The 25923-nt window shown below is 37.8% G+C and overlaps 1 protein-coding gene and 1 pseudogene across 1 annotated transcript; one reads left to right on the top strand and one right to left on the bottom strand.

Annotated features, from left to right (window-relative positions):
• Window positions 1-1403: 1403 nt before the first annotated feature.
• Window positions 1404-22964, bottom strand: FAABTP (fatty acid amide binding transmembrane protein). Its single transcript, XM_019748968.3, has 6 exons — window positions 22264-22964; window positions 19970-20083; window positions 8504-8641; window positions 7760-8014; window positions 6667-6876; window positions 1404-5312 (listed from the first exon to the last, which is right to left on the bottom strand). Exons 1-6 carry the CDS (start codon window positions 22454-22456, stop codon window positions 5149-5151), a joined length of 1074 nt encoding a protein of 357 aa, XP_019604527.1. The 5' UTR covers window positions 22457-22964; the 3' UTR covers window positions 1404-5148.
• LOC148759090 (ADP-ribosylation factor-like protein 3 pseudogene) lies at window positions 11455-12505 on the top strand (annotated as a pseudogene).
• Window positions 22965-25923: the final 2959 nt, after the last annotated feature.

The following is a 25923-nucleotide window of genomic DNA, read 5'->3' as shown; positions in this document are numbered from 1 at the left end:
TCATCTTTTAATGTCCAACCATGTTCTATGCCAGGTCTTCCCAGATCACACAAGCAGCTAGTGGCTGAGTCCTCACTGCACTGTCATATCCCTCCTATACACTGGGCACGTATCGTAATGTGTGAACACAGGGGGTTCAGTTGGGAATGAGTCTGACTAGTTTTGATGGAGATGCTAATATGATAGACATCAGGAGACCGAAGTCAGAATAACACACACACACCTTTCCATAGAGAATCCGACAGCCTGTCGCATAACTCCTGGACTTGTCAGCCAGACCAGAATTACAAAATAGAGCCAGAGAGGAAAAAACTTCTGTGATGAGAGTAAGGGCTGCTGTAATAAAAATACCATAAACTGGGTGACTTATAAAGAACAGAAGTTTATTTCTCACAGTTGTGGAAGCTGGAAGTCCAAGATCAGAGTGCCAACAAAGTTGGGTTCGGTGAGGGTCTTCTTCTGGATTGCGGATGGCCAGTCTGTCATTTCTTTATATGGTGGAGATGACAAGAGCTCTCTGGGGTCTCTCTTATAAGGGCACTAATCCTATTCATGAGGAGCTCCACTTCCATGACCTAATTACCTCCCAAAGGCCCCATTTCTTAACACCATCACATTGGGGGTTAGGATTTCAACATACGAATTTTGAAGGGACACAAACATTCAGTCCATTAACAATTAGTATCAGCAAAAACTTTAGTTTATCAACAGAATCTCAATTTAGCATTTTCAATGGCCAAACCTTGGTTAAAAGGCAAAAGCAAAAAAATTCAAATTTGACTTAGTCTTCTTCCCATTCTCAGGGAAGGAATTCCAGGCAGAAAAGACAGTGTATGCAAAGGTAAGAAGATATTAAAGTGTTAGAAAGGATTATACTCACTCATATGAGATGATGTATGTATTTTTTAGCTTCAAGTCTGGGCAACGGATGAGAAAGATTTCTTAAGGTTCTTTGTTCTAGAATTCTATCCTGATGTGTTGAGAATTCTGTCATGCAATAAGGTGCTTGTCATGTATAATTACAAATATGTATAGCTAAGCAAGATCAGAAGAATTGGAAAATTTGCAAAAAATACAATCTTAAACAAAAATATACCACACAGGGATGAAAATATGTGATACTTATATGAATTTTTGCAACAATCCAAAAGTGAGGATATCAAAAGATTCCTGAGTATCTACTGTTACTTTTCATTATGATATACTAAAATCCCATTTTACTCTTTTACTTCATTGCTAATAAGGTAATTTATGATGAGAAGAAATATCATTTAAAGTAATGAGGGGGAAGAGTAGATGGGGAAGAGGGTAATTTCCAGAGATTATTTTGTTTACTTTGAGCATTTTTTGATTCGTAGAAGAAACGCATGTCATTGCAGACTTTTTAGAAAAGTACTTAGTTATTTTTGCATATGTATTTTTGTAACAGCTTTATTGAGATATAATTCTTATACTGTAACACAATTATTTCAACAAAAATTAAAATCATGTACCTTTTTATTCCCCCTTCTTCTGCCTCCCCCCGCCCCCTAAATCATGTACTCTTACAAGGTTACACATTAAATATTTTGGCATACATCCTTCTAACCTTTTTTCCTTAATAGATTTTTCTTGAATTATAACAAAACTTCATTGATAAAAAAGAATGTGTATCAAAATACATCCAAAACAATGATTACGTAGAAAATCATCGTATTTCTAGCAGTAGTTATCTTGGGGAAGGTGAGAGGGGGCTAGGTTTGTTGAAGGGGTAGTGGAGGCAAAAGGATATTTTCACTTTATCTGTAATACTCTATTTTTTAAAAAGAATAGATTCAGTGTATTACTTAAGTAAACATTAATAAAAAAAAAATCCAAACATAGAAAAAGAGTTGACACATGTATAAAATAAATTTGGAATAGAGATGGTTATGATAAATGAAAGAGAATTAACATGTCTAGTCTTGGCAGGGAGGGTAATTTCAGGAGCCTTGCTCTGCCCACATGGCCTCACCCTCTCCTTCTACCATCATTTCCTGACTCATGAGTTCCAAAACCATTAATATTGCAACACATGATTAAAAAATGTTGAAATCATCAGTCTTCAGAAATTCAGGTAGCTACACTTTTATTTTAATTGTATTTTTTTATTTTGCTCCAGAAATATGTTCCTGATTACCAACTTCCAGTGACTCTTAAAATAAAACACTACTTAAAGTCAAACAACTTAATTTAACAAACATATATTGAACACCTATGTATTTTAAAAACGTTCAGGACCATTTAGAGTTATAGCAAACAGATACTCCTTTAGGAGATTAAACTAAGCTGCATAACTGTGTTTATACGTTTAAAATTGGTATAATTCACCTGGAGTTTGATGGCTAAGTAGTTTTTTCTCATTGTGATGGCATCAGGAACGTCTGATGACTGGGCTCTAATAAACCCACTGTGCATTAACACTCAGATTGCAGGCATGAGGCAAGTTTACAATATCTCACCTCACACAATTTTTCTCTATACGAGGCCTAACCCTAATTGGGATGCGATTGGCATTTCTGAAGCCAGCATCCTACATATACAGCAATCAGAAACAGGAAAGAGATATATGCACCTTGGTTGAGGCATAGATAACTCGAGTAATGAGAAAAGCTAAGAATGAAATGAGCTGTTGTAGTCATTGTTCTCCTGGTGTCTCCATCTGATGAGTCTTCCAGGGCCCCTCCTGAAGTCCTCAAGTCTCCTCCAGGAGCTGCCCTGAGCCACATATACCTTGCTCTTCTCTACTGAGCATGTTAGGATAAGAAATAGTATGTCCACCTTTAGGATGCCTAGGTAGGCAGTACAGGCTGTTTTATTATATTGTTACATGCAGCTCTTTCCATGAAAAGTGTTTTTTAATATAAACTGCTCACTCAATAGAGAAAGAATACACTGAACCAGTTTAATATCCAATTCAAAAGGATGTTACAGTAAAATACATCTAAAATTAAAAAAAACAACAAAAAACGAAAAGAACAATTCTTTATCGAAAATTCTAATATCCAAAAAAAGCTCTGAAAAGTTTCTTCCTAAGTTGGGTGACAAAACCTGAACTGACCTGATCGCAGGCTCTTTATAGTCTTTAGTTATCAGACTTATGGGTGTCATTCATATATTCATCACACATATATTAGTGTATTTGATAATGGGTGCCAACCTAGACTCTTTTGGGAGTTTTAAGTAAAATGTTTTATATGTACCCTATTACTTTCCTAAACTCTGAAAACTTTTTATTCCAAACCACAACTAGCCCTAGGTTTTCAAATAAAGGATTGTGAAGCAGTATTTCCCCAAACTGACAGGATGATTCTACCAAACCCAAAGATAGTTCCAATAAATTTTTTTGTCCCACAGTATTTATGTCACGAGAATGAATCTCCAGGAAGAGAGCAAAGGCATGTTAGAACAGCTGCAGGAATAAACTGATGCAGGAATGACTTGGTAAGTGATGTAGCTATGAGACACTACATAATTACCAGAGGCTATTCACCCATAAGGACAGCATACAGCAATACTGCTAGTAGTTATCTGCATAAAAATGAAGCCCCACTCTTTTGAAGCTTCTTTTAGATATAGTGCTTTCGGATATTCTTATTTAGTAGTTATCAACCTGTTTAAACATCAGATTCTCCCAGAGAGCTTCCCCTTCAAACATTCTGATTTACTTGGTCTAAAGGGGCCTTGACAACAGTGTTTTAAAAAACTTCCTACATGATTCTAAGGGGCAACCAGAGGATTAAAATGTCCTAATATTCAGGTTGTACCCCAGACCAGGTAAATGAGAATCTTTGGGGGTGAAACCCAGACACAAGTATTTTTTTAAAAGATGCTCAAGTGATTCCAATGTCGCAAAACAATAGCTAAACCTCACTGAGTTGCTTGGCTTAAGGAGTATGGGTGTCAATTGTTTTTTTCCCTTTTCTTCCTTCCTAAACTAAGACAGTTTTAGATCACTGTAATAAGAGTCACCAATAAAAAATTCTAAGCTTTATCCACTCTGATGGCGGCTTACTCATGCAATCTCTCCCCATTTGCTCTAAGAATGCAAAAGGGGCAGGGATAAAACGGCATGAAAATCACATGAGAAATATTTTAAAATACATTTAGCAAAATAATCCACACCATATCAAATTCCTTTGCACACAGTTAATTATAATGAAAAAAAAAAAGAATGAAAAGTAGAATTCACTTTAGTTGAAGCTATAATGCAAAGGAGAACACAACTTAAAAAGTACGTCACAGGAAGTCATAGCATTTTCCAGTGAATTCTACGATAGCAAATAAAAAATAATTATAAATTTCCAGTGACTCTAACTGTTCAGGATGCCAATGTAAAGCAGATTCCTATACACATTTTAAAGAAAGTTAGAAAAGACATTAAAAAATTTGAGATAATTTCTGCTCAGAGACCAACTGAAATATATAGTAAGGTGCATATTTTTTAGATACAAGATAGATCTCTGTTGCTTTTACTTACACATTTCATGCATTCTAAAGGTCGTATGAAAAGGATATTTACTTTTTTTTTCATTACTAACCCTGAGGAAGGAAGAACAAATGAGGAGTGGGCCTCACAGCTCACTGGGAACCAAACTCCACACTTGCCACAATTGTAATTGGAAAGTACTGGAAGAAGTCCAGGATACTAAACTTCTTTAGGCTTCTACACACATCTATTTAAACCACTTAAAATAGATATAACATTTGGGTAACTAGCACAGCGGCATTTTTCTGACTCAAGTGAGAACCATTTTAAAATTTTATCACTTTTAGTCTCCACACTGGTTTAAATGAACAAAACAAAATTTATATTTACCATGTAGGAACTTTCAGTTCAATACACAGCTTTCAGGTCAGTATATACCAATATAGAGGGACATTATAGCTTCACTGCTCAGGATGCTCCATTCAGCAGGAAAAAAATGGGTAAGTTCTATGTATTCTTGTCTTTCACTAGAACGTGTTAGCTGTCACAAGGGAGTAGAGAGAGGTGGAACTCCATCATAGCGGAATATGCGAGGAGCTGGCATTTCCTTTGCCATCATAATTATTCTTCTTAGAATGAAACTTGGGATTGCAAATTTAGCTGAATTTACCACAGTTTCAACCTTTGTTATGAAATAAAGTTCACTCCCTGGGCCAAAAACCCCAAGCAGCTGTTGGGAGCAAGAGAGCAATGAGGACAGAAGAAAACAGATTCACCGCATTGTTATCAAGAATGGGTTTCCCTGCTATGTACTTCACCTCATTTGCTGGGCTGTTGACCACCATGCCAGTGCTTTCATCCAAACCTAGAGTGGAAAAGAAGCCAGGTGAGGTGGAAAATCCAAATGACTTGATAAAAAAAAAAAAAGTAGCTTTCTCCTCCAAAGGAAATAATCTTTGAAAGATTCCCAGCCACCTGTACAATGACTTGAGTGAATAATCTATATGGTGAGCGATATGGAACGCTTGGTTACAAAAGGCCTCTTTGAATACATGAGTTTCAGCACTTCTCAATACTGTTCTCTCAACACTGCTGGAGTCCCTTTAGAAATAGGAGGGAGAATATGAAAAGCAGATATGGTGTAAAACTGGCAGACGGGGCCTGCGTTCCCAGTGGTTACCCTCCAAGACCAACTTGTGAGGCCCCTGAGAGGACAGATCATGTCTGAGTCTCTGCAATGGATACCCAGGACCCAGCATGGTGCTGGCACAAAGGAGGGACACCGAGATTTACTGAATGGATTAAAATGTCCCACAGCCCACAGTTTTTTTTCAACCCACTCAGTATGATCAGACACTTGCCTAGTTAGAGCCCAGTTTAGAATAAAACCTAAGCTCTTTAAAAAACGTGTGTGTGTGTGTGTGTGTGTGTGTAGTTACTGACCCTTCAGTGTGAATTAAAATCACACTGATTTCTCTCTAGCATCTAGATGAGACTAACGAAACTGAGGGAACAAGCATACTGACTGGGGAGGTTGGGAGGGAAGACAGGGAAAGCAGATTATCTTGGGGCATGAAGAGAATTGGGAGGACTGTACACTCAGGGAAACTTTCTCCAAACTCCCAGCCTCTTCATTGGATGAATCAAAGGAGAAAACATGGTTGATTAGAATGTATAGCAAACACACACTTAACAAAATATGTCAGCACACTGATATGACAGGAGAATGTCAGAAGCAAAGCACAGACAACTTTTTGGAAGACTCACTCTCCCATATATCTTAAGTGGAGCTAAAAACTCAGTAGGGAGGACAGCAAGCACAATGTCACAGTAGAAAAGCAGGTCGTATGTGTACAGATTAGTATAATAATTATCTCTCAAATGGACTTGGAGAACAAATGGAAGGAAGGGGCATTAAAATGATTTGATCCCAAATGTTCTGCTTTCCCGGGATTAGGTGAAATCCCATTAGTAGAAGCATCTGTTTTCTGCACTGTCATATCCTCCCCACACAGCTTCTACTTATTGCTCTGTAGGGCTAATTCTCTTTCAATTAACTTAAAGAAAAATAAGAAAATCAAAATTGTAGAAGAGACTTTGACCTATCATTCCTGTCTCCTCAATTTCCTGGGTCTTTGGAATTGTTTTCATTGTCATATCTTTTCTTTTCCATTTCTTTAACACACCAGTAATTTGCAGTAATGAGATAATGTTCTTACCAGTAAATTGCATTGTAGCTCCTAAATATGAGTCCACAAGTGATCCTAGCAATCCAGCCAGACCCCCAAATGCAATAATTGGCCACTGGGGAGCGGAAATGTCCAAATCATTAACAAAAACCAACTGTGTAAGGAAGTAGGCGATACCCACAAAGGTACCACCAAGGAGACTGGAAGCAAGGCCCACCATCGTAACCCCTCCATTGGTCCCTGAAGAAGAAACATGAATATAATCATCTGGTTAAAAAGCAGCAAAAACATAAAGACAAGAAAAGCAAAAACTTTTGGTATTTATCCAATCAAGACTAATTTAAAGAAAGGGTTCTCTCTGATTTAATCCAAAGATCTTAAGACCATAGCCTGCTGACATTCTAAGCAGTGAATGGTTCAGTGGAGCCAGACTGCCTGGTTTCAATCTCAGTACTGTCACTTCCAAGCTATGTGACTACGTATATAGTGAAGTTAGCTCGTTTTTATATGCCTTTCGTTTCCTTTTTTGCAAGATGGAAATAACAAAAGGACCAATTCACATGATTATTAAAATTACTAAATGGTAATCCATGTAGAGCAGTTAGAACAGTACCTTGCATATAGTAAGTACTCAAATGTTAGCTATTCATGATGATGATGATGATGATGATGAAGAAGAGGAAGAAAAAAAGGAGAAGGGAAGGTGGAGGGAAAAAGGAAAGGAAGAGATAGAAGAGGAAGAAAAAGAGAAGGCAGGAAGAAGGAAGAAGAAGGGGGAAGAGGAGGTGATGACAGACAAAAAAGTAGTAGTAGTAGTAGTTGATGATAATGGTAACAGGGAACTGAGATGTATGTTAAAGCACTAACTACTTAACAGGCCCTCAAGAAATACTCTATCATTACCTCCCTGTCCTTTCCCATTGATTCGTCTCTGAGACATTCTCTATGTTTCTGTGTTGTTTATCTAGAATGTGCTAACATTTCCTGCAAGTATTATTTATTATCACCAAATTAATAGCCTGCAGCAATTTTCTAACTTAGGAGATTAAAGTTCTTAAAAAAGGAAAACAATAAATCAAGGTTTTTTGGTTCTTTTTTTAAAGAAACTTAAATAAAGACTCACCAACTGGAACTTTCTCCCAAGTTGTTATTAGTCTTGGCGGGCTTTTACTCAGAACGGTGCCAATTTCTGAAGCCCATGTGTCTCCAGCACAGCAGGCCAGTGCAGCCAAGAGAGACAAACACATCCAGGAAGCAGTGTACTGCTTGGAAAAATCGATTGGAATTTCCCCGGGGCCGTTTTCTATCATGTACAGTAGGGCCAGCTCTGTGGGTACAGCTCCATTACAGAACACCTGAACCCAATTCCTCTGCCCGCCTAGAAACAAACAAGTAGATAAAAAGGACAAGAAATGTTTTCTCCTCAGAGGAAAATTATGCAGATAGGTGAACTTATATTAATGTTTAAGAAAAGAAAAATGACTAAAAATTTTTAAAAATGACTAAAAGTGGGATGGTACCTTTGTTCACATACTGTATTTAGAATAATTAATGATAGACGTTAGTGCTTCTAAAATTTTGCTGTTACTTGCGATTGTGGTAAAATAATGATAAACTGAATTAGGCTACTAGAGTAATTCTCATAAAATGTATCTGCTTCAACAGTCTAAATATGTTTTGATTAAAAGCTTATGCTTTGTTAGGATGGAATAAAGTAATTCTTTTAAGGAGGGCGCAGCTCACACTGGCCCATGCGGGGATCGAACTGGCAACTTTGGTGTTATTAGCACCACGCTCTAAGCAACTGAGCTAACCGGCTACCCCATAAAGTAATTCTTTTAGAAATGTCAAACATAATTCATTTTACCTTCTTTGTATTCTGAATCTAGACGCTTCTTTGTTTCTCCCTTCCATTTAGTGAGTTTTGAAGAAGAAAGGAAAAACATGAGCAGAGAGGTAAAAAAGCTGAAATTTGCAATGGTTAGGATAAATCCAACCACTAGCCCTGAAAGAAACACATGTACACACAGAATTAATCTTAGTCCATACATTAATGCTGTAAAAAAAAGAATGGATTTTTCTTGGTTATTTTCACATAACTTTAAAAGTACATTTCCAATACATTTCCATTTTTACCAACTAAGATACTACCAGACAGTAAATGGAATGTCAGTTTGATTAAATTGAGATGTATTTCTTACCATATTTTGACCTGTTTTCCAAAAAAACTATGCTATATAAACATAAGATATTATTTTGGACACACTTTTATAATCAAGTTACAGATCACTATATGATTTTATTATTATTAAACGACATGTATTAAAAAACAAAAAAATAAAAAATTTTTAAAAATAAAATTAAATAAAAAAGAAAAAGCAAACAAACAACATGTATTATATGTTATATATAATATTTGGATAGATGGCTAATCTGAAAAATTTCCAAATTCCTTGTGATTCTCCCAGGGGAGATACGATTATAAAGTTTTTCAGGTTTCTATTTTTTGCATTTTCCTCCCATAGCCTGGGATTTATTTACTAATTTATAAAGAAAATTAAAAAAAGATAAGCTTTATATGCTTTTCCAAGAATTTTCAACATCTCTGTTGTTGAGCCTCACAAACTATGTGACAAGATACAGCATTTCTTAGCTAAGGTTTCCCACTTAAATCTAGGAAAATAATTCTGAATTGCTTGTGGAACTAAAAATGGAATATGTTCTGTGACTGTGATTTTAGATTTTGAGACTTTTCTCTTTGTTTCTTTTGTTGGGGCAAAGATAAAGGGGATATCCTTCATTTTTCTATGAGTGACCAATTTCAAGAAAGGATTATGAAACATATTTTTCAATCAGGAAAACAAACAAAAGGGAAGCCTACATTTCATGACAAAAAGAGGAAGAAAAAAAGGAAAGATGAGTTCTTGCTATCACAGAAATACAGAAGCAGGACATGACATCAACTGCTGAATCAGTTAAACATGCTTGTGACTTAAAGAACTTGCTGTGGGTTAAGTAAGAAATTATGAAGCCTCTCTCTAGATAATTCTATATGGGAAGTACAAGCATATGTTGAAATTGGCTTTCTAAATCACCCAGAAACTCCTTAAAGGCCTTTTGTTACAAAATTTGAAAGTTCTTGTGAGTAAAATTTGGTGGTCGAGATAGCGAAGTACCCTTATTTTTATTATCACAATGGTTTTATTTAATTCTACAAAAATGAATTAGAGGATTCTGGGAAGATGATGGAGTGGGAAGTGCCAGAACTCTGTCTTTCCAGCCAGACAACAACTGGGAGAATCTGTCTGATAAAAACTATTTTAAAACTCTAGAGTCTACTGAAAGCTTGTAACTTCCAGGGGAAGGTTTGGAAGGGAAGCCACAGTTAGTTTTTGTCAAGTTCAGCTCTTAGCTGGGTAGCAGCATCCAATCTACCACCCTCAGCCATGTGGTAGGCAGTGCAGGAGCTGCAGGAGCCGCTTGCACCCAGTTTGTGGGAGATAGGTGGGAAGCAAGAACCTTGTTTTCCAAATGTCAGGATTTGTATTCTGATCACTGATTGCTACTTCTGATCACAGAGGTTCAGACACAGAGGCTGGCAACTCTTGCACTCCACCCCATACTGTTGCAAGCCCCTCCCTGTCTAGCTGAGGAGACTTCCAGAGGATTTAAAGGGCTGGCCCCAATCCCCCTTCATTTTTCTGTTTTTTCTCCTTTTGGGAACCAGACATAAAGACTAGGACATTCAAAAACAATTACATTTATAGAGCAAATTAGGAAGTCGCTGTCAGGCATACCCAAGGAAAGGTGTAGGCTCAGAAAAGACTGAGAAGACCTTAGGTTTACACCTCAGGTGGGTCCTTGGCACAGAGACAGCCTACAACAATCAAAACCAAATCAAAACCAAAACCAAAAAAAGCAAACCCTGAGGTCAAAGGAGATTCTGATTTCCAGAGTTACCACATTATTCAATCTAAATGTCCAGTTTTCAGAAAAATATCACACGCATAGAAAGAAACAGGAAAGTAAGGCCCATTCAAAAGAAAAAATAAATGAACAGAGACTGTCACTGAGAAAGGCCAGATGGTGGGAGTACTAAACAAAGACTTTAAAACAACAGTCTTAAAGATGCTCAAAGGACTAAAGGAAGATGTGGAAAAAGTCACGAAAATAATGTATGAACAATGTGGAAATATGAATAAAGAGGCAGAAAACCTAAAAATAAACCAAAAAGAAATACTGGAGTGGGGCGGACAGGTCGCTCAGTCGGTTAGAGCACAAGCTCTGGGCAACAGGGCTATTGGTTCGATTCCCACATGGGCCAATGAGCTGCGCCCTCCACAACTAGAATGAAGACAATGAGCTCCTGGGCAGCCGGATGGCTCAATTGGTTAGAGCGTGTGCTCTCAACAACAAGGTTGCCGGGTTGACACCCGCATGGGATGGTGGGCTGCACTCCCCGCAACTAGATTGAAAAAACGACAACTGGACCCGGAGCTGAGCTGCGCCCTCCACAACTAAGATGGAAAGGACAACAACTTGACTTGGAGCTGATGGGTCCTGGGAGAAACACACTGTTCCCCAATAAAGTACTGTTTAAAAAAAAAAAAAAATACTGGAGCTGAAAAATACAACAACAAAAATGAAAAATTCACCAGAAAGTCAAGAGCACATTTGATTTGGGAGAAGAAATAATCAGCAAATTCGAACACAGCACAATGAAAGTTATTGAGTGTGAAGAACAAAAAGAAATGACTGTAGAAGAGTAAAGAGAGCTTGAGGGACCTGTGGGACACCATCAAGTAGACCAACATACACATGTGGGAATCCCAGAAGGAGAAGAGAGAAGAAGAGGGAGAGAAATTATTTGCGGAAGTATGCCTAAAAATTTCCCAAGTTTGATTAAAGACATGAATATAAACATGGAAGAAGTTCAACAAACTCCAAGTAGAACGAATTCAGAGACTCACATTGAGACACACTATAATCAAATAGTTCAAAGACAAAGAAAGCATCTTGAAAGCAATAAGAGGTAAGCAACTTGTCACAAAGCATCCTCATTAAGATTATCAGATTTCTTATCAGACACTTTGGAGGCCAGAAGGCACTCGGCTGATATATTCAAAGTGCTAAAAGAAAAAAAAAAATTCAACCAAGAATCCTATATCCAGCCAGACTATTTTTCAAATGTGAGGGAGAAATTAAGAGAGTTTTAATATGTTATTGATGTTACACTGGCGAAAATTCAAATTAGAGTGTTATAACTTCAGGATGTTAAATGTAATTCTCGTGGTAATCACAAAGAAAATAGTTATAGAAGGAGGAGGGACTTGGTGGGAGGATGGGCTTACTTTGTTTTGCGCAAATAGAAAAGTGCACCAGACTAGGATGTGAAACTCCTCCTCCTGGGCTTGGATAGTGCTGGCAAGACTACTCTTCTGAAGCAACTTGTATCTGAAGACATCAGCCGCATCACACCTACACAGTATTTTATTATACCATACTATTACATATAATGTAACATAATATAATACCCGGTCGTATATTATAGTAAAATAAGACCGGGTCTTGTATTAATTTTTGCTTCAAAAGACACATTAGAGCTGACTGTCCAGCTAGGTCTTATTTTTGGGGAAACACGGTAGCTGAATTACTGGAGGAAGAAAAGCTAAGTTGTGTGCTGGTACTCATCTTTGCTAATAAGCAGGATTTGCTCACGGCAGCCCCTGCCTCTGAAATTGCAGGACTGAACCTGTACACCATCTGCGACCAAGTACGGCAGATTCAGTCTTGCTCAGCTCTCACAGCAGAGGGCATTTAGGATGGCATGAACTGGGTCTGGAAAAATGTCATTGCAAAGAAGAAATAAAATTTAAATGAATGGAGATGCAGGAGCTGCAGGAGCTGAATTCTGTCTTGAGAAACACTAATTTGCTGTTTTCTGACCAAATGTTTCTCCATCTGTGTACAGCTACAGCTGTTTGAAGAGAGGGAACAACAGTTTAAAAAGAATCCCCATTCCAGCAGTAGATTTATGATCTCTGAGGTTCAGTATCATTTTTCAAATAAAGGAATTATATTATTTCCTCTGAAAAAAAAGAAAATAGTTATAGAATATACACAAAAGGAAATGAGAACAGAATTAAAACATTTCACTACAAAAATTAATTAAACACAAAAGAAGACAGTAACACAGGAAATGAGGGACAAATAAACTATAAGGTATAGAGAAAACAAACAGCAAAATGACAGAAGTCTCTCCTTATTGGTAATGACTTTAAATGTAAATGAATTAAAAGCTCAAATCAAAAGACAGACTGGCAAAATGGATAAAACACACCATCCAACTATATGCTGTCTACAAGTGACTGACTTTAAATTCAATGACACAATGGGCTGAAAGTAAAAGGACTGAAAAAAGATATTCCAAACAAATAACAACAAAAAGAGAGCATGAGTGGTTATACTATTATCAGATCAAGTAAGACAAGCTTTCTGCTGTGGCCATGTGACATGACCCCATCATATATATACAGGGGGTGCCAAAGCAATGTATACAAGTGGACACTTTGGTCAACGTTGCTCAAGCAGTAGTTCACCGTAATCAGAAGTGTGTGGACGCTGATGGTAACCACTCTGAGCACCTCTTATAATTGCAGAAGTCAAACGTGACTTGTATTCATCTTTTGTTATTGGTATATATTGAGTATTACAACTTTAATACAGTTTTCCTTTCTTAAAATGTGTATACATTTTTTTGGCACCCTTTGTATGTATTTTAAAAGCATTTCCTATCTTTCTGGCATAACAAGATAGTTTACATTCATACCAAATCTACTTTGCCCCAGCCTTAGAAGCAGCCATTTCTCTGAGGAGTTTTGGTTCATTTAAGTGGGGAATGGATATTACAGGTCAAGACCTGAGCTCATAATGTGCTCATTGCTAGTGGGGTGTATTTGGTTTTTGTGGCCAGGACAAGTAAATACACACATACACATACACACACACAAATATACCTACATGCACATATATATGCATGCATTTACATGTGTGGCACATATACATGTAAATACCTACACACATAAATGTTTTTAGAAATCACAAGATTATACCAACAACGCCAATTCCAATCCATCTCTACGATTCTCTCTTGCTTTTTTCCCATTTTGTATTTGTATGCCTCTTTCTCCTTAGTAAGAACCCTGGCGTCAAACAACGACAATTTCACTCATTCGCTCAGTCCTCTATTATATCTGTTTCAGAATTGCTTCACTCCTACAACAACGAAAAGATAGCTTTGGATTGGTTTGCAATTCTCCCCTTCCCGTAACCCAAGACTGAAGGAGTATAGTTAAATACTGTGTTCTTAAGTTACTCTTTTTGTTTTTTCCATTCAGTGTACTTATAGTTTTAATTAAAAAACCCATGGTTGGAGTGCAATGCTCATAACACCACGGTCGTCGGTTCGATTTCCACCTGGGCCAGTGAGCTGCACCCTCCAAAACTAGAATGAAAACGACAACTTGATTTGGAGCTGAGCTCCCCCCACAACTACACTGGAAGCAACGACTTGACTTGGAGCTGATGGGTCCTGGAAAAACACACTGTTACCCAATATTCCCCAATTAAAAAAGAATAACAACAAAAAGCCATTGTGTTCATCTGCTTTAGTTTGCTTTCAGTTTTAGATTCCCCCCTTCTCACCTTTAGTGATTTAATTTTATTTCTTAAGTATAGAACACTGCATGCTTTCCAAAGACAAACTTATACTTCCTCCTATGTCCCTTCTGCTCCTCCCTCTATATTTTGCTTTCCTTTCATTCTTTGTAGGTAACCAACTTCACTGTTTTCTAGTTTATCATTCCTGCGTTTCTTTTTATAAAAATAAGCAGATCTACGTGGGTTTTGTTATTTTCCCTTCTTTTTTACACAAAAGGTAGCATTCTTTCCGAGTTCTTTTGAACTTTCAAGCACACTTTTGATACTAATTTTAGTCTTTCTTTTAGGGAGAAATGAGTGAATCTACCATTGAGCACTTAGATCAGTGGCACCTAAGAAATTTATATTTGCTTTGTAAATTGGTCTCTCATGAGTTTGGCCGCTTCAAGTCTAAACTTGAGTCTAAACTTCCAGTTTAGACCTAGTTTGTGGGTCTGACAAAAATTAAAGTTTTAGCCCTGTAGGGCTGAGTACGTTTCCCGGAATGTGATAACCACACAAAGCAATGCTATCTTGTGTAGCACTGTCCAGACTGCCTGCTTGTATTTTTAACTACAAACTCTTCCATCCCTGACTAACTGTATGGTTGATAATTTCTGTTCTCTGTAACTCATTAATAAAAAAGAAGATTTTTATTAAATAACACATTAAACAAAATTATATTAAGTAATGGAACAAGTGGAACGAAAACTGTTAAAAAAGTTAATATTTAACAAATAAATATGAAATAATATTTTATTAAATAATAGACCAGGATCCTATTTCTGTAGTAATACTTCCTACTGGTTAGCTCAAGGTTCAAGTACCACAACTCTTGAGACGCTGATTGATCCTTCCAGAGATACTCAATTATTGGCATTTTACTTAAGTTTGGTATACTTTAATTGAAAGTGCAAGAAATAGGGTAATGCTGTATAAAGTACATACTAATAAAGTGCTTCAATTCTAGAGCTGAATAGTCTGGAGTTCAAACCTCAGTGCCTCCACTTACCTCTGCAGGACTAGGAGAAGTCACCTAACCTTAAGTCTGGATTGCTCTTTAGTACATAAGAAATAATAATTTCTACCACACTAGCTTGCTGTGAAAAGTTAAGCGAGGTAATTTTTATAACATGCTTATTATATTATCCTCTCACACAAGGCCCTTAATAAATGTTAACTAACATCATGGGTAACAATAATAGTTGCAGTGGCAGAAAGCTCAACAGTAACATTATTATTTTTGTAATTGTATATTATTATTATAACAACAATTGTGAATATTATTATTGTTAGCCAACCTTTACGTTTTTTCAGTTAGCTTCAAAAATATTACAAAAGTAGTATGTGACTATTGGAGGGAAAGCTGAAACATATGGAAGTATACAAAGAAAAAGTCAAAATGTCCCTTCTCACCCCCCACCACTCCCATCTCTTTTTCTTGGATAGTCACTGTTAACAATTTGTTCCCAGGTCTTTAAACAAAACCAAAGAATATGGCCCCAAAACAACCTACCAGGAAATGTTACAAAAGTCATCTAAATTTTTTTACTTCCACCACCTTAAAATACTACATGAAGTGATCAATGTTTGTGCTGATGACAGGTTCAGAATGAGTAAATAAATTGAAGACTTTGAAAGAATGACTTCTTTCATGTGCTGTGTTTCCCCGAAAATAAGACCTAGCCAGACAATCAGCTCTAATGCGTCTTTTGGAGCAAAAATTAATATAAGACCCGGTCATAGTGTAGTGTAGTGTAATGTAATATAATGTAATGTAATACATAATACTGGGTCTTACATTAATTTTTGCTCCAAAAGACGCATTAGAGCTGATTGTCCAGCTAGGTCTTATTTTCGGAGAAACATGGTAGTTTGAAAATATCTTAGAACATCTGGCAACTCCCAGATACGTCTAAACTTTTAGATTAGTTAACTGCCATCTCTGGTTTGTGTCTATTATACCTCCCCAACTGACCTCTCCAATCTCTAGTTGTTAGTGATAAGAAGTTTATGTGCATAACAACAAGAGGCTCCCAAAGCACTTGAAGACTCAAGGATTTAGGCTTACTTCTCAGTTTGAAACAGGTAAATTCTGTACCTAACAGATGCCATCAGGATAAGTAAAGTAACACTGTCTACAAATGTCTCCGATAATGGGAGGGGAGTGACATCCAAAATACGAACCAAGGTGTCTTGGGTATAACCTCTGACAGGACTACAATTGCATTAATTTAATAAACTCCGATCGAATCAATTGTACCATACCTAATTTGCCTAGAAAAAGACTGTGGGAATCAAAAGAAGGCTGGTTAGCCCTAAATATAGAACATTTGACAATAAAACAGTTCTGAGGTGTCCTAATTAAATTACAGCTGATGATGAAAGTGAACCAGAGAGTGGGAGAAAGGGTAATTAACCAGTTAATAGCTGTGGTCCAACTAACAAAAGACTGCTCACATTCCTAATGCATGATGAAGCCTTGCATCAACTTCCAGGAGGCTATCTAAAAAGAAATAGCAAACCAGCAGATGTCACTGCATCCTGCATATGTATGAAGTTTTGGGGCTGTTGCCCACAACCAATCAAAAATAGTAAATTTTCTTCCTAACGGACTGTGCTCCAATCTGAGAACTGCCCCCCCACCCCGCCCCCGCTTCACACCACTACCACCTTATCTACAGCCAATGTCAATTCAAAACAACTTACATCTTTAAAAGAGCCCGCTGGCTCCAGGACAGCAGGCATTTTTGTCTTTTCTATCTAGCTCAGCTGCTGGTGGTTTAGACAGTATGTTCTAGGACCTGGTCTTTCTTCTGGCTAGCGCATGGCTCAATGAACCCTTTCTTTCAGAAAAGCTTTCGGCTGCGAAGGTTTTGGTTTAGCAACAGGAAGGCCAAAAGAACCTGAGGTTGGCTGACTTGTCGAACACTATACAAGGAACAGGACCCTTTGATCTGTGGGATTTGCATTACTGACCGTATCTCAGACTTTATACTGACCAAAGCAATATTCTAATTATAATGTGACTTCTCAAGTAGCCTGACTACAAGAACAGGGCATGCCTGAACAGTGATGTTTGTATTCCAGTTGGCCTGGTAGTTCTACATCTTATCAGATGAATTAAAGTAGCATTCTGGCTCACATATCAGCCCCTTGTGACAGTGAACAGCATAAACCAGTTTTCTTGGCTCTGATCAACTCTGGGTACCTGATAGAATGCGGTATCTATTTCAGAAAGACTGAACACAAGATCTGAACAATGGTGGCTAAAAAGAGGTTAAGGCCTCTCCTGTGAGACCACACAAAGCACTGGCCTTTTCTGACAACACCCCATCTGTGTGCACTTCCATTACATTATAGCATCTCCTGCTGGGGATTAAATGCCTCAAACCCACCTTATTTATCATCTGTCTCCCCTGACTGGAAATGTAAGCTCTCTGAAAGTTGGGTTTTTATCCATTTTGTTCACTACTATATCCTAAGTGCCCAGAACAGCGCCTGGCATACAGGAGACCCTCACTAAATATTTGTTGAATGACTGAATGAAAAAATGGTAAACCACTAAGCCTAACAGTCTTGGTAAGTGAAATGAAATTTGAACTTGCCAAGTTCAAAAGCGTGATGACAAAGTGTCCACACTGACATATTCAAAGGAACACACTGAATAACTAGACTAGACAATACTTCTTTGGAGCAAATTACCTGCAGTGCTTTATAGTTTACAAGCATTTTCCCACACATCCCCTCATGTAATCTTCTCCTTATTCTAGAGATACTTTCTCAGGGAGACCAGAGCCCTCCATTTCAGTGCCCACCTTAAGTATTAAGTATTGCCTCAATCCCACCCCTCCCTCTTGCATCAACACCACGGTATGTGTTCCTATGTCAGGGAGGATTCTAAATACCCAGATCCTGTGGAAGTTCTGAGACTCTTTTCAACCACAAGCATACTAGAGGCATGATATGGCAAACCTTAGTAAAGGTCTTATGACTGTGAATAATAGTAGTGGTGGAAAAAAACAATAACAACTAAAATTTATAAATAGTACCTGTGTGCTAGGTACTATGATGAATACTTTATATGGATAACGTCTCATGATAAGTCAATACTATAGGTACTGTTATCCCCTCTCATTTCCCCCTGCCCACTCTGATTCAAGCCGTTGTTTCTCTGTCTAGTTGTGTAGGACACAGCTCCCTGGCTCATGCTGGTAGCCAGCCGGCAGCAGCACACAGCAGCCCATGGCAGCTGACGCCAACCTCCAGCTGCTCACGGCAGCCCAGCTCCAGGGAGAACTGTTGTTCACAATGTTAGCTGTAGAGGGCGCAGCTCACTGGCCCATGTGGGAATTGAACTGGCGACCTTGGCGTTAAGAGCACTGCACTCCCACCGCCGGAGCCACTGGGCTGGGCCTATCCCCTCCCATTTTATAGATGGGAAAATTAGAACACTGAAAGTTTAAGAGACTCCATAACAGTATACTTCATAACAGTAGTCCCAAGTACTGTGATATACTTTGAATCAACACAAGTTTTTTTCCTTAAGGAAAAAAAAGTTACAAACAAAAAAGATGTCAACATTCCATAGAATGAAATGATCAGGAAAAGAGCAGAGGTTTTTAAATCAATCTACATATGTTTCCTAAGCACCTATTATGTATTTAATATTATTCAAAGAAGCATGGGAACCAGAGCATGAGATATACTCTATCTTCAGGAATTTTATAATATGGTTGAAAGTAGATAACAATGTTTGTATAATGCTTTATAGTTGAAAAAGATGCATTGCCCCACAGACTATCTTGTTTGAGCCTCACCAACAAGCCCATAAGGACCTATTTCATAAGAGACAAAGAAAAGAGAGGCCCTGAGGAGTTAGGTGATGAGGCAAAATTCACAGAGATAACAGGTGGCAGTATCAGGATTCAAACACTTATCTTCTAATTCTAAATCAAAGTAGGTAAGTAGGAGAGGAGTAGAGGCCCAAGGGTTAGATGGCAGAAAAGGAAATGATAGCAGAAAACAAACAAAAGTAGAGATCAGAAAAATAAGAGAAGACAATACACAACATGGAAGCCAAAGGAAGACAGAATTTCATGTGAACTTGACCCTTCTTGAGATAGGTCAAGAAAAATAAAAACCAAGGAAAGCCTACCTGAGAATGGGTATTTTTAGCAAAGCATAACTCTATTATTATATTCAAGCAGAGATTGCTCATATTATTTGCTATAAATGAGTTGATACTTCCAAAGCGCTAACAGCAGTGCCTGGTACATGGTATGTACAACATAATCATTTGCAAAATAAATAAAATATAACCATTCTCAATACTTATTATGTGGTAAGACAAAATTCATTAAAAAGTGTCAGTATGGTAGTTAGCTATTTATTCCAATGGCTCCTTTATTTTACACCTAGGAGGGAAACTCCAATGTTTCTGCTAACACTAAAACAGTATGCTAGTATCTGAAATTTTGACAGACTAGGAATGCTGAGCAATGCATAACTTTATCATTATCTAAAATATATGACACTGCGATTTATAGTCTCATATATTCAGAATTTAGAAAACACAAGTTTAAATTATACAAGCAAGCACTTATATGGTTAAACATTCAAAAGAAAAACATACCTCCTAAAGCACCACTGTGATCTAGACTTTTCTTTTTAAAGCCATTAGAGACAATCAAAACGGGAACAACAACAGAAAACAGCCAACGCCAAGGAGAAATAGGCTGTAAGTTACCTGAAAAATAAAGAGCACCAATTGTGTGAGACCTGCATTAAGTTAGTCTTGAGTGTAAACTTTGATAACTGCATTCTGGATTAAAATACTGTCAAAGAAAGAGAAACCGAGATGAAGTCACCAAAGTAAAATATTTATGTTTACAGTTATTTACACTATCCTCTTGGGAATGACCAAATAACTCCTGTCCAAGTTTTGAGAACCATTTACAACTATTTATAATAATGGGTACTTCATACATGGAGATTTGAAATAAATCTCTGCTTCCTCATTTTTTTTTGAAAGGAGGCATGTATTAAATCTCAAGAACTGCATAGAACAAACTTCTTTCTTAACAGGATCCAACTTTTCCTCTGTCTGCCTTTCAGAGATTTAAAAAAAATAAATAACATTCTCACAGGCTTCACATGTCAGGATTCAATGATTAGCAGCTGAGTTTTCCAAAGGTTGCATCCAGCGCACAGATGTTTTGTTTGCCTAGCAAAATGTTTTCAAACAATTTGAGTTAATATTTAAAGAGTAGGAGATTTCAAAATAAAAATCCAGATTCGTGGCTTCTGTTTTAAAAACTGGAATCTAAGGCCCACTGGCAGAAGTGACTACAAGTGCAGAGAGGCTGCCTCTTTTAGACAGGTCATGGTTCTCTGGGTTGAAATCCTCACCATTCCTGACAGACTCCTAAACACCAAGGCTGAGTGACTACGGTAAAGGAAAACCTGAACTGTTGCTTGTGCCCGTGTTTCTATCAAAAATGGGAACATGAAAAACAATGAGGGCCAAATGTTCAACGAAAAAATGGGAAAATCTTTTTTCTGGAAGTGAATACTATTTCCATGTATTTAATATGCAAAAACCTGGGACAGCTTCACTCATTTGCATCAGGTGCCTGGCCCCAAGGGGTCACTTCAGTTTACAAATCCTGTTTTATTCTATTTCGTTCAAGTCAGTTAATACTGGCATTAACAAGAATCTTCTTAGATGGGGGAGCGGTGGGGATAAGGGGGAAGGTGAGGAGATTAGAAAACAGTCAGTAACCACAAGATGGCCACGGGGTTTTGAAAATTAATTTGGGGAACGTAATCAATAATGTAAAGATTTTGTAGGGTATCCGATGGACACGTGTCCCATTTGGGAGACCACCTCAGGGATGATGTAGATGCCTGATCTCTGCACTGTACACCTGAAGCTGAACAATAATGAGCGCCAATTATAATTATATATATATATGTACATATATGTATGTATATGGTTACAGGAAGCGGAGTACAGCATTAGGAATAGAGACAGTGGAAATGTAATAGCTCTGTGAGATGTCAGAGGGGTAGTGGATGGGGGGAGGGGGGTTCACACAGTGTGAGGGATATAAATGATAAATGTCTAAGTAGTACTTTGTCTCGTGCACCTGAAACTAATAATAATAAAAAAAAATCTTCTCCCATACCTCTCCTCCCCAAACCCTGAGCCCCTGCTGTGACTCATTATGAAGAGCCCTGAAAGCTTCTGTACCCGGGAGACACACACTCGATTATTCACAGGTCTCTTTGAAAAAGGAGTAAGGTTTGAAAAGGCAATCGCTTATGACATAACCATTTATAAGAGTTCACGTTCTCACTCTACTTCTTATTGTTTCTTTTGAACTGAACACTATTCTGTTCTTAAGGGCGTATCAAGGAAGTTTGTGTAAAGTCACACTTATGCGCTAAAGCAGATTGAAAACGTCAAAGATCTGCGTTCAGAATACCTCATATTAATGTAAAGTGGCTTCAGACTTTAAAAGGAGTCAAAAAACAGCAGACAAATCCTCCAAATGTAAACACTGTATCTTTTAGTTTTACTGCTACTTTTACAAGACACATGAAACTGATAAACTGTTACTAATATTCTTATTAAAAGCATCACTGCAATTCCTTTCCAAAACTGCTTCAATTATTTCTCACCATAATAGATGTAATAGTTACATAAGACATATACTGAAACAGATATAACTGGTAGTACCACAAACAACATTTACTACAGGATTTAAAACGCTCAAGGCACTGCCTAGTAAATTAAATCCAAGATGTGGAAGTAAACACAATTCATAACCATTCAGAGGCTATGAATTTTGGATTTCACAGTGGTACAATTTTAAATCCCACCGATTAGACTATAGAAAAACGACTTAAAACATTCATACTTACCATAATAGGTGCTTGCAGTCATAGACATAATCCAGAAAGCTAAAGAAATGCAAATGATCAGGCTCAATATGACTATATTAGTTATCATCTTTATATATCTTTTGCATATATTGTCGTCAAGATCTGTCATGGAAAATAAGGCTATGAGCACCTGGGGGAGAAAATATATAGCATTTTTGAGAAAAATAGTCATTTAAGTTCCTAGCAGAACACTTGTGTGGAGGCAAACATAAACGCCATCTTCCACCGATCGAAAAAATAATATAAACCCAAATTATTTCTGGAAACTATTGCTGGTGGAGAGCTCAAACTCGTCTGGGCGAGGTTAAGGCTTCACTGGCAAAGCAAAGCGCATCCACTCGGAGGGCCGGCTCGTAGATGGCGGTCACTTCACACCTCAACTCTGCGGCCAGGAAGGTGAAAACGAAAACGGCAGCAGCCAATCGGCGGTCCGGAGGCTGGTGAGCTCCGCCCCCACGGCCCGACCCTGCGCCGACGGCGGCGGGTCGGTGGCTCAGAAGTGGCAGGATGTGGAGTCGGAACCTGGGCGAGTCCGGACCGCGAAGTCTAGACGGCCGCCCGCGCCCCCCTAGACTCCAGGTCCAACCCGTCGGAGCCGAGGCCCCCGGACTGCTACCCGCGCCTCGCCGCGTCTCCGCCTCCTGCAGTCCCCGCCTTCTACGCGCATGCGCCACGACCTCCCGAGGACGTTCACGTGAGCGTTTAAAGGGCGGCTCCAAGGGCGGGCTGGCCGGCCGAGGGGACCCACCCGGGCACCGCAGAGGCCGGGGCCGCGAGGGTTTGTAATTCTCCTCAGACTACTATGGTTATCTGGAGCCTTAGGTCTAGAGTTTGAGGACACATCCAAACGCCGAAAAGTGACACCACCATCTGGGTAGTAATAGAAGAATGCAAGTGAATTTAGACCCAGTAACGTCCGTTTAAAGCATAATGTTCAAATACTTTTCCGTCTATGAAGAATTCATGCCATATAATATTATGGAATTTGGGGGTTGGGAAGATCTGTTGTGTTGTAAAAACGGAATTTTATGACAAAATCATGGAAAACAACACCGTTTTGTGCCTGTAATGTGCTGGACACGGCTGGCTGCTAGAGATGTAAAGTCAGATGTAGTTCCTGCTATTGAGCACTCAGTATTGTCCTGACACCACTTTGTGGAAATCTGCCCCCACTCCTCTCAAATTTGGAGTGTGTGCATTCCGTCATTTCGTTTAGAAAGGAGAACGTCTTGTCACCAGTAGCATTCCGAGTCTCGTGGCTGGTTTCACGTTTTGTTTGAAATTAACTTTTGTTTGCCTGGATTGACAGTAGCTAATTGATAACTACATTATATTTATGAACTTTTTCAGTCAATTGCTGATAATGTAAGAAGAGGTAAGTCAGTTTCAGACATAATACCCAAATGTGTTTTAACCCCCTAAGAGTACTTTTAAAAAACTCATACTACTATTTTAAATTTTAAAATACGTGTCAGGACAGCTGAACACCCTTCCCATTGGTAAGGAGTCTAATTAATAATTAACTAAACTAAATCTGAGGTAGCACTAAATAGTAGTGGCCTTCTCTTACTAGACTACATCTGTGGTCTTTATGTAGAAATATATTATGTGCCCAGTATGTGTCTGAAGTCTGTTCAGCACAAGTAAATCATTGGATTACCTCAGAAAGCTGATTAGCCATTAGCAATGATAACAATTACTATTATTAATAGTAAAAATTAATAATTTTGTGGTTTAGAATATTGACCTTGTTTTTTTGTCTCTGCTTAGACAAAATTATGAACCAGTCTTGCTTCCCCCATCCCCCACTTCATCACAATCACAGGGTAAGACTGTCTGATGTTGGTGTTTTGAGATTTTTATGTCCAGCAGAAAATCATGGCCTACCTGTGTCAGGCCTCTCCTAACAACATTGAAGTTTAGATGTGTCAGACTAGTTCCTGGATGTCAGGGATGATTTTCTCTTTTCTCGTGACTAGCTAAAATGCGTAGGAAATAACAAATAATGCCAGTGATTGAGCCTTCACATGCATATTTCTCTTCCATTTTTTCCCCGTGTCCAGTTGTTGCTCTTGTTCTCCATCAACAAGTTATTCAAGTTTAAGGCTGAAACAATTTGTGGGAATTAATATAGTTAAGATATACTTACTCTTTAAAAAATACCCATGATTTTATAGTCTGATGATTCTTACAGACTTTTGACAATCATAAAAATTTCAACAGTCTTTTTCCATTTACTTTAAAAGCCCTTCTCTAGCAACAGAGAATTTCTGGTTAAGCATTTCCTAAACTATATTCGTCAAGATATTAGTGCGTATACTACCTTCTACACACCGCCCATACCTCAGATCAAATTTAAGGTTAAGAAGTTTGATATCCTCATAGGACTGTGAGAGTGTATTATTAAATGCTCTGAGATGTTAAGACACTTGAACACTTTTGTTTGAATCTTTCCAACAGTTAATTCTGTTTTACCACAGATTCCCCTTCCCTTAGAAAACATGAGTTTGAGAATTTCTGTAATAATCAGAGCAGCAGACTGAAAGTTCATTGTTGCACTAATAACCTTTAAATGTCACAATATAATACCTATTTATGTTCTTTGATATAAACAAGCTTGGATTTTTCTGGGATAGACACTTGGATAGACACCGATAATAAAAATCATCCCAATGGCAAAAAGCATTTAGCACTATTAGGAAGTCAGTGGTTTCTATGTACAATGCTTTTGAATCTAAACCAAAGGAATGGTTTAGATTTTCTGAAATCTGCTAATATTTGAATGTCTAATATATTACATGTCAGACTCTGGAGGCCCAAAAACAAAAAAACAAAACATCTGCATACACTGCCTTGAAGGAACATGAAAATAGATATGTAGACAATTACATTATAATGATATAATTACTTTATCCAAGTTAGTATAAAACAGGATTCAAGGAGTAAAAACACTTGTCACTTTGGTATGTTAAAGGAAGGTGTCACACAAGAGGGAGTGTCAGAGTTACCTAAGACTCGAAAGATGACAAGAAGTTAGTCAAGTGACCAAGCTCAGGGAAAGGCAATTTGTAAAGGTTTGGTGGTTAAGAAGAACATGAAAAGAAGTTCAAGAGACTAGAGAGTTAGAGATAGGTTTGAAATATTATTTATTAAACTTAAAGTTCATCTGAAAGATAGACACATATCTGCTTTCTTGACATGAAACCCAAAGATTGAAAAAAAACCAAAACACTTTTGGAGTACAAACTTTAAAAACCTAGGCAGCAAATTGAAGGCTGATTTGTTGTAGTAGATTCAACTCATTTTAAAAGGACATTAGGAAAAGGGCATACCCTTTTCCAGTAGCCTTGAGGACAGGGACCATGTCTGTCAGGTTCATCCTAGTTTGCTCGGTGTCTATTAGTGAATATTAAGATAGTATGTTTTGAATTGAAGTATTAAACAATATTTTAATCAGAAAAAAGAAAACTCCCATTTCCTTTTGTTATTAAAACAATGCTTTCATAATGATATCTACAAATCTTTGTGTGAGCCTCAAATTGTTGTTAGACTAGACATAATTTTTATAGCACTTCCTATACCTATTTTAAATTGCAATACCAGCATTTAAAACAGTGCAAATAATCTGTAATGTATGTT

The sequence above is a fragment of the Rhinolophus sinicus genome, chromosome 1, assembly GCF_057876585.1.
Source record: "Rhinolophus sinicus isolate RSI-liver-muscle chromosome 1, RSI-T2T, whole genome shotgun sequence".
Classification (NCBI taxonomy): Eukaryota; Metazoa; Chordata; class Mammalia; order Chiroptera; family Rhinolophidae; genus Rhinolophus; species Rhinolophus sinicus.
Note: the sequence above shows the minus strand (reverse complement) of the source record. Positions and strands in the feature narration are given on the sequence as shown.

Coding starts and splice junctions, on each gene's coding strand:
- FAABTP (XM_019748968.3), bottom strand. CDS start 22,456: ATGACTATTTTTCTCAAAAATGCTATATATTTTCTCCCCCAGGTGCTC. Junction 8,015..8,503: donor AGATTCAGAATACAAAGAAG/GTAAAATGAATT, acceptor GTTTGTTTCTAG/GCGGGCAGAGGAATTGGGTT. Junction 5,313..6,666: donor AGCTACAATGCAATTTACTG/GTAAGAACATTA, acceptor TTTCCACTCTAG/GTTTGGATGAAAGCACTGGC.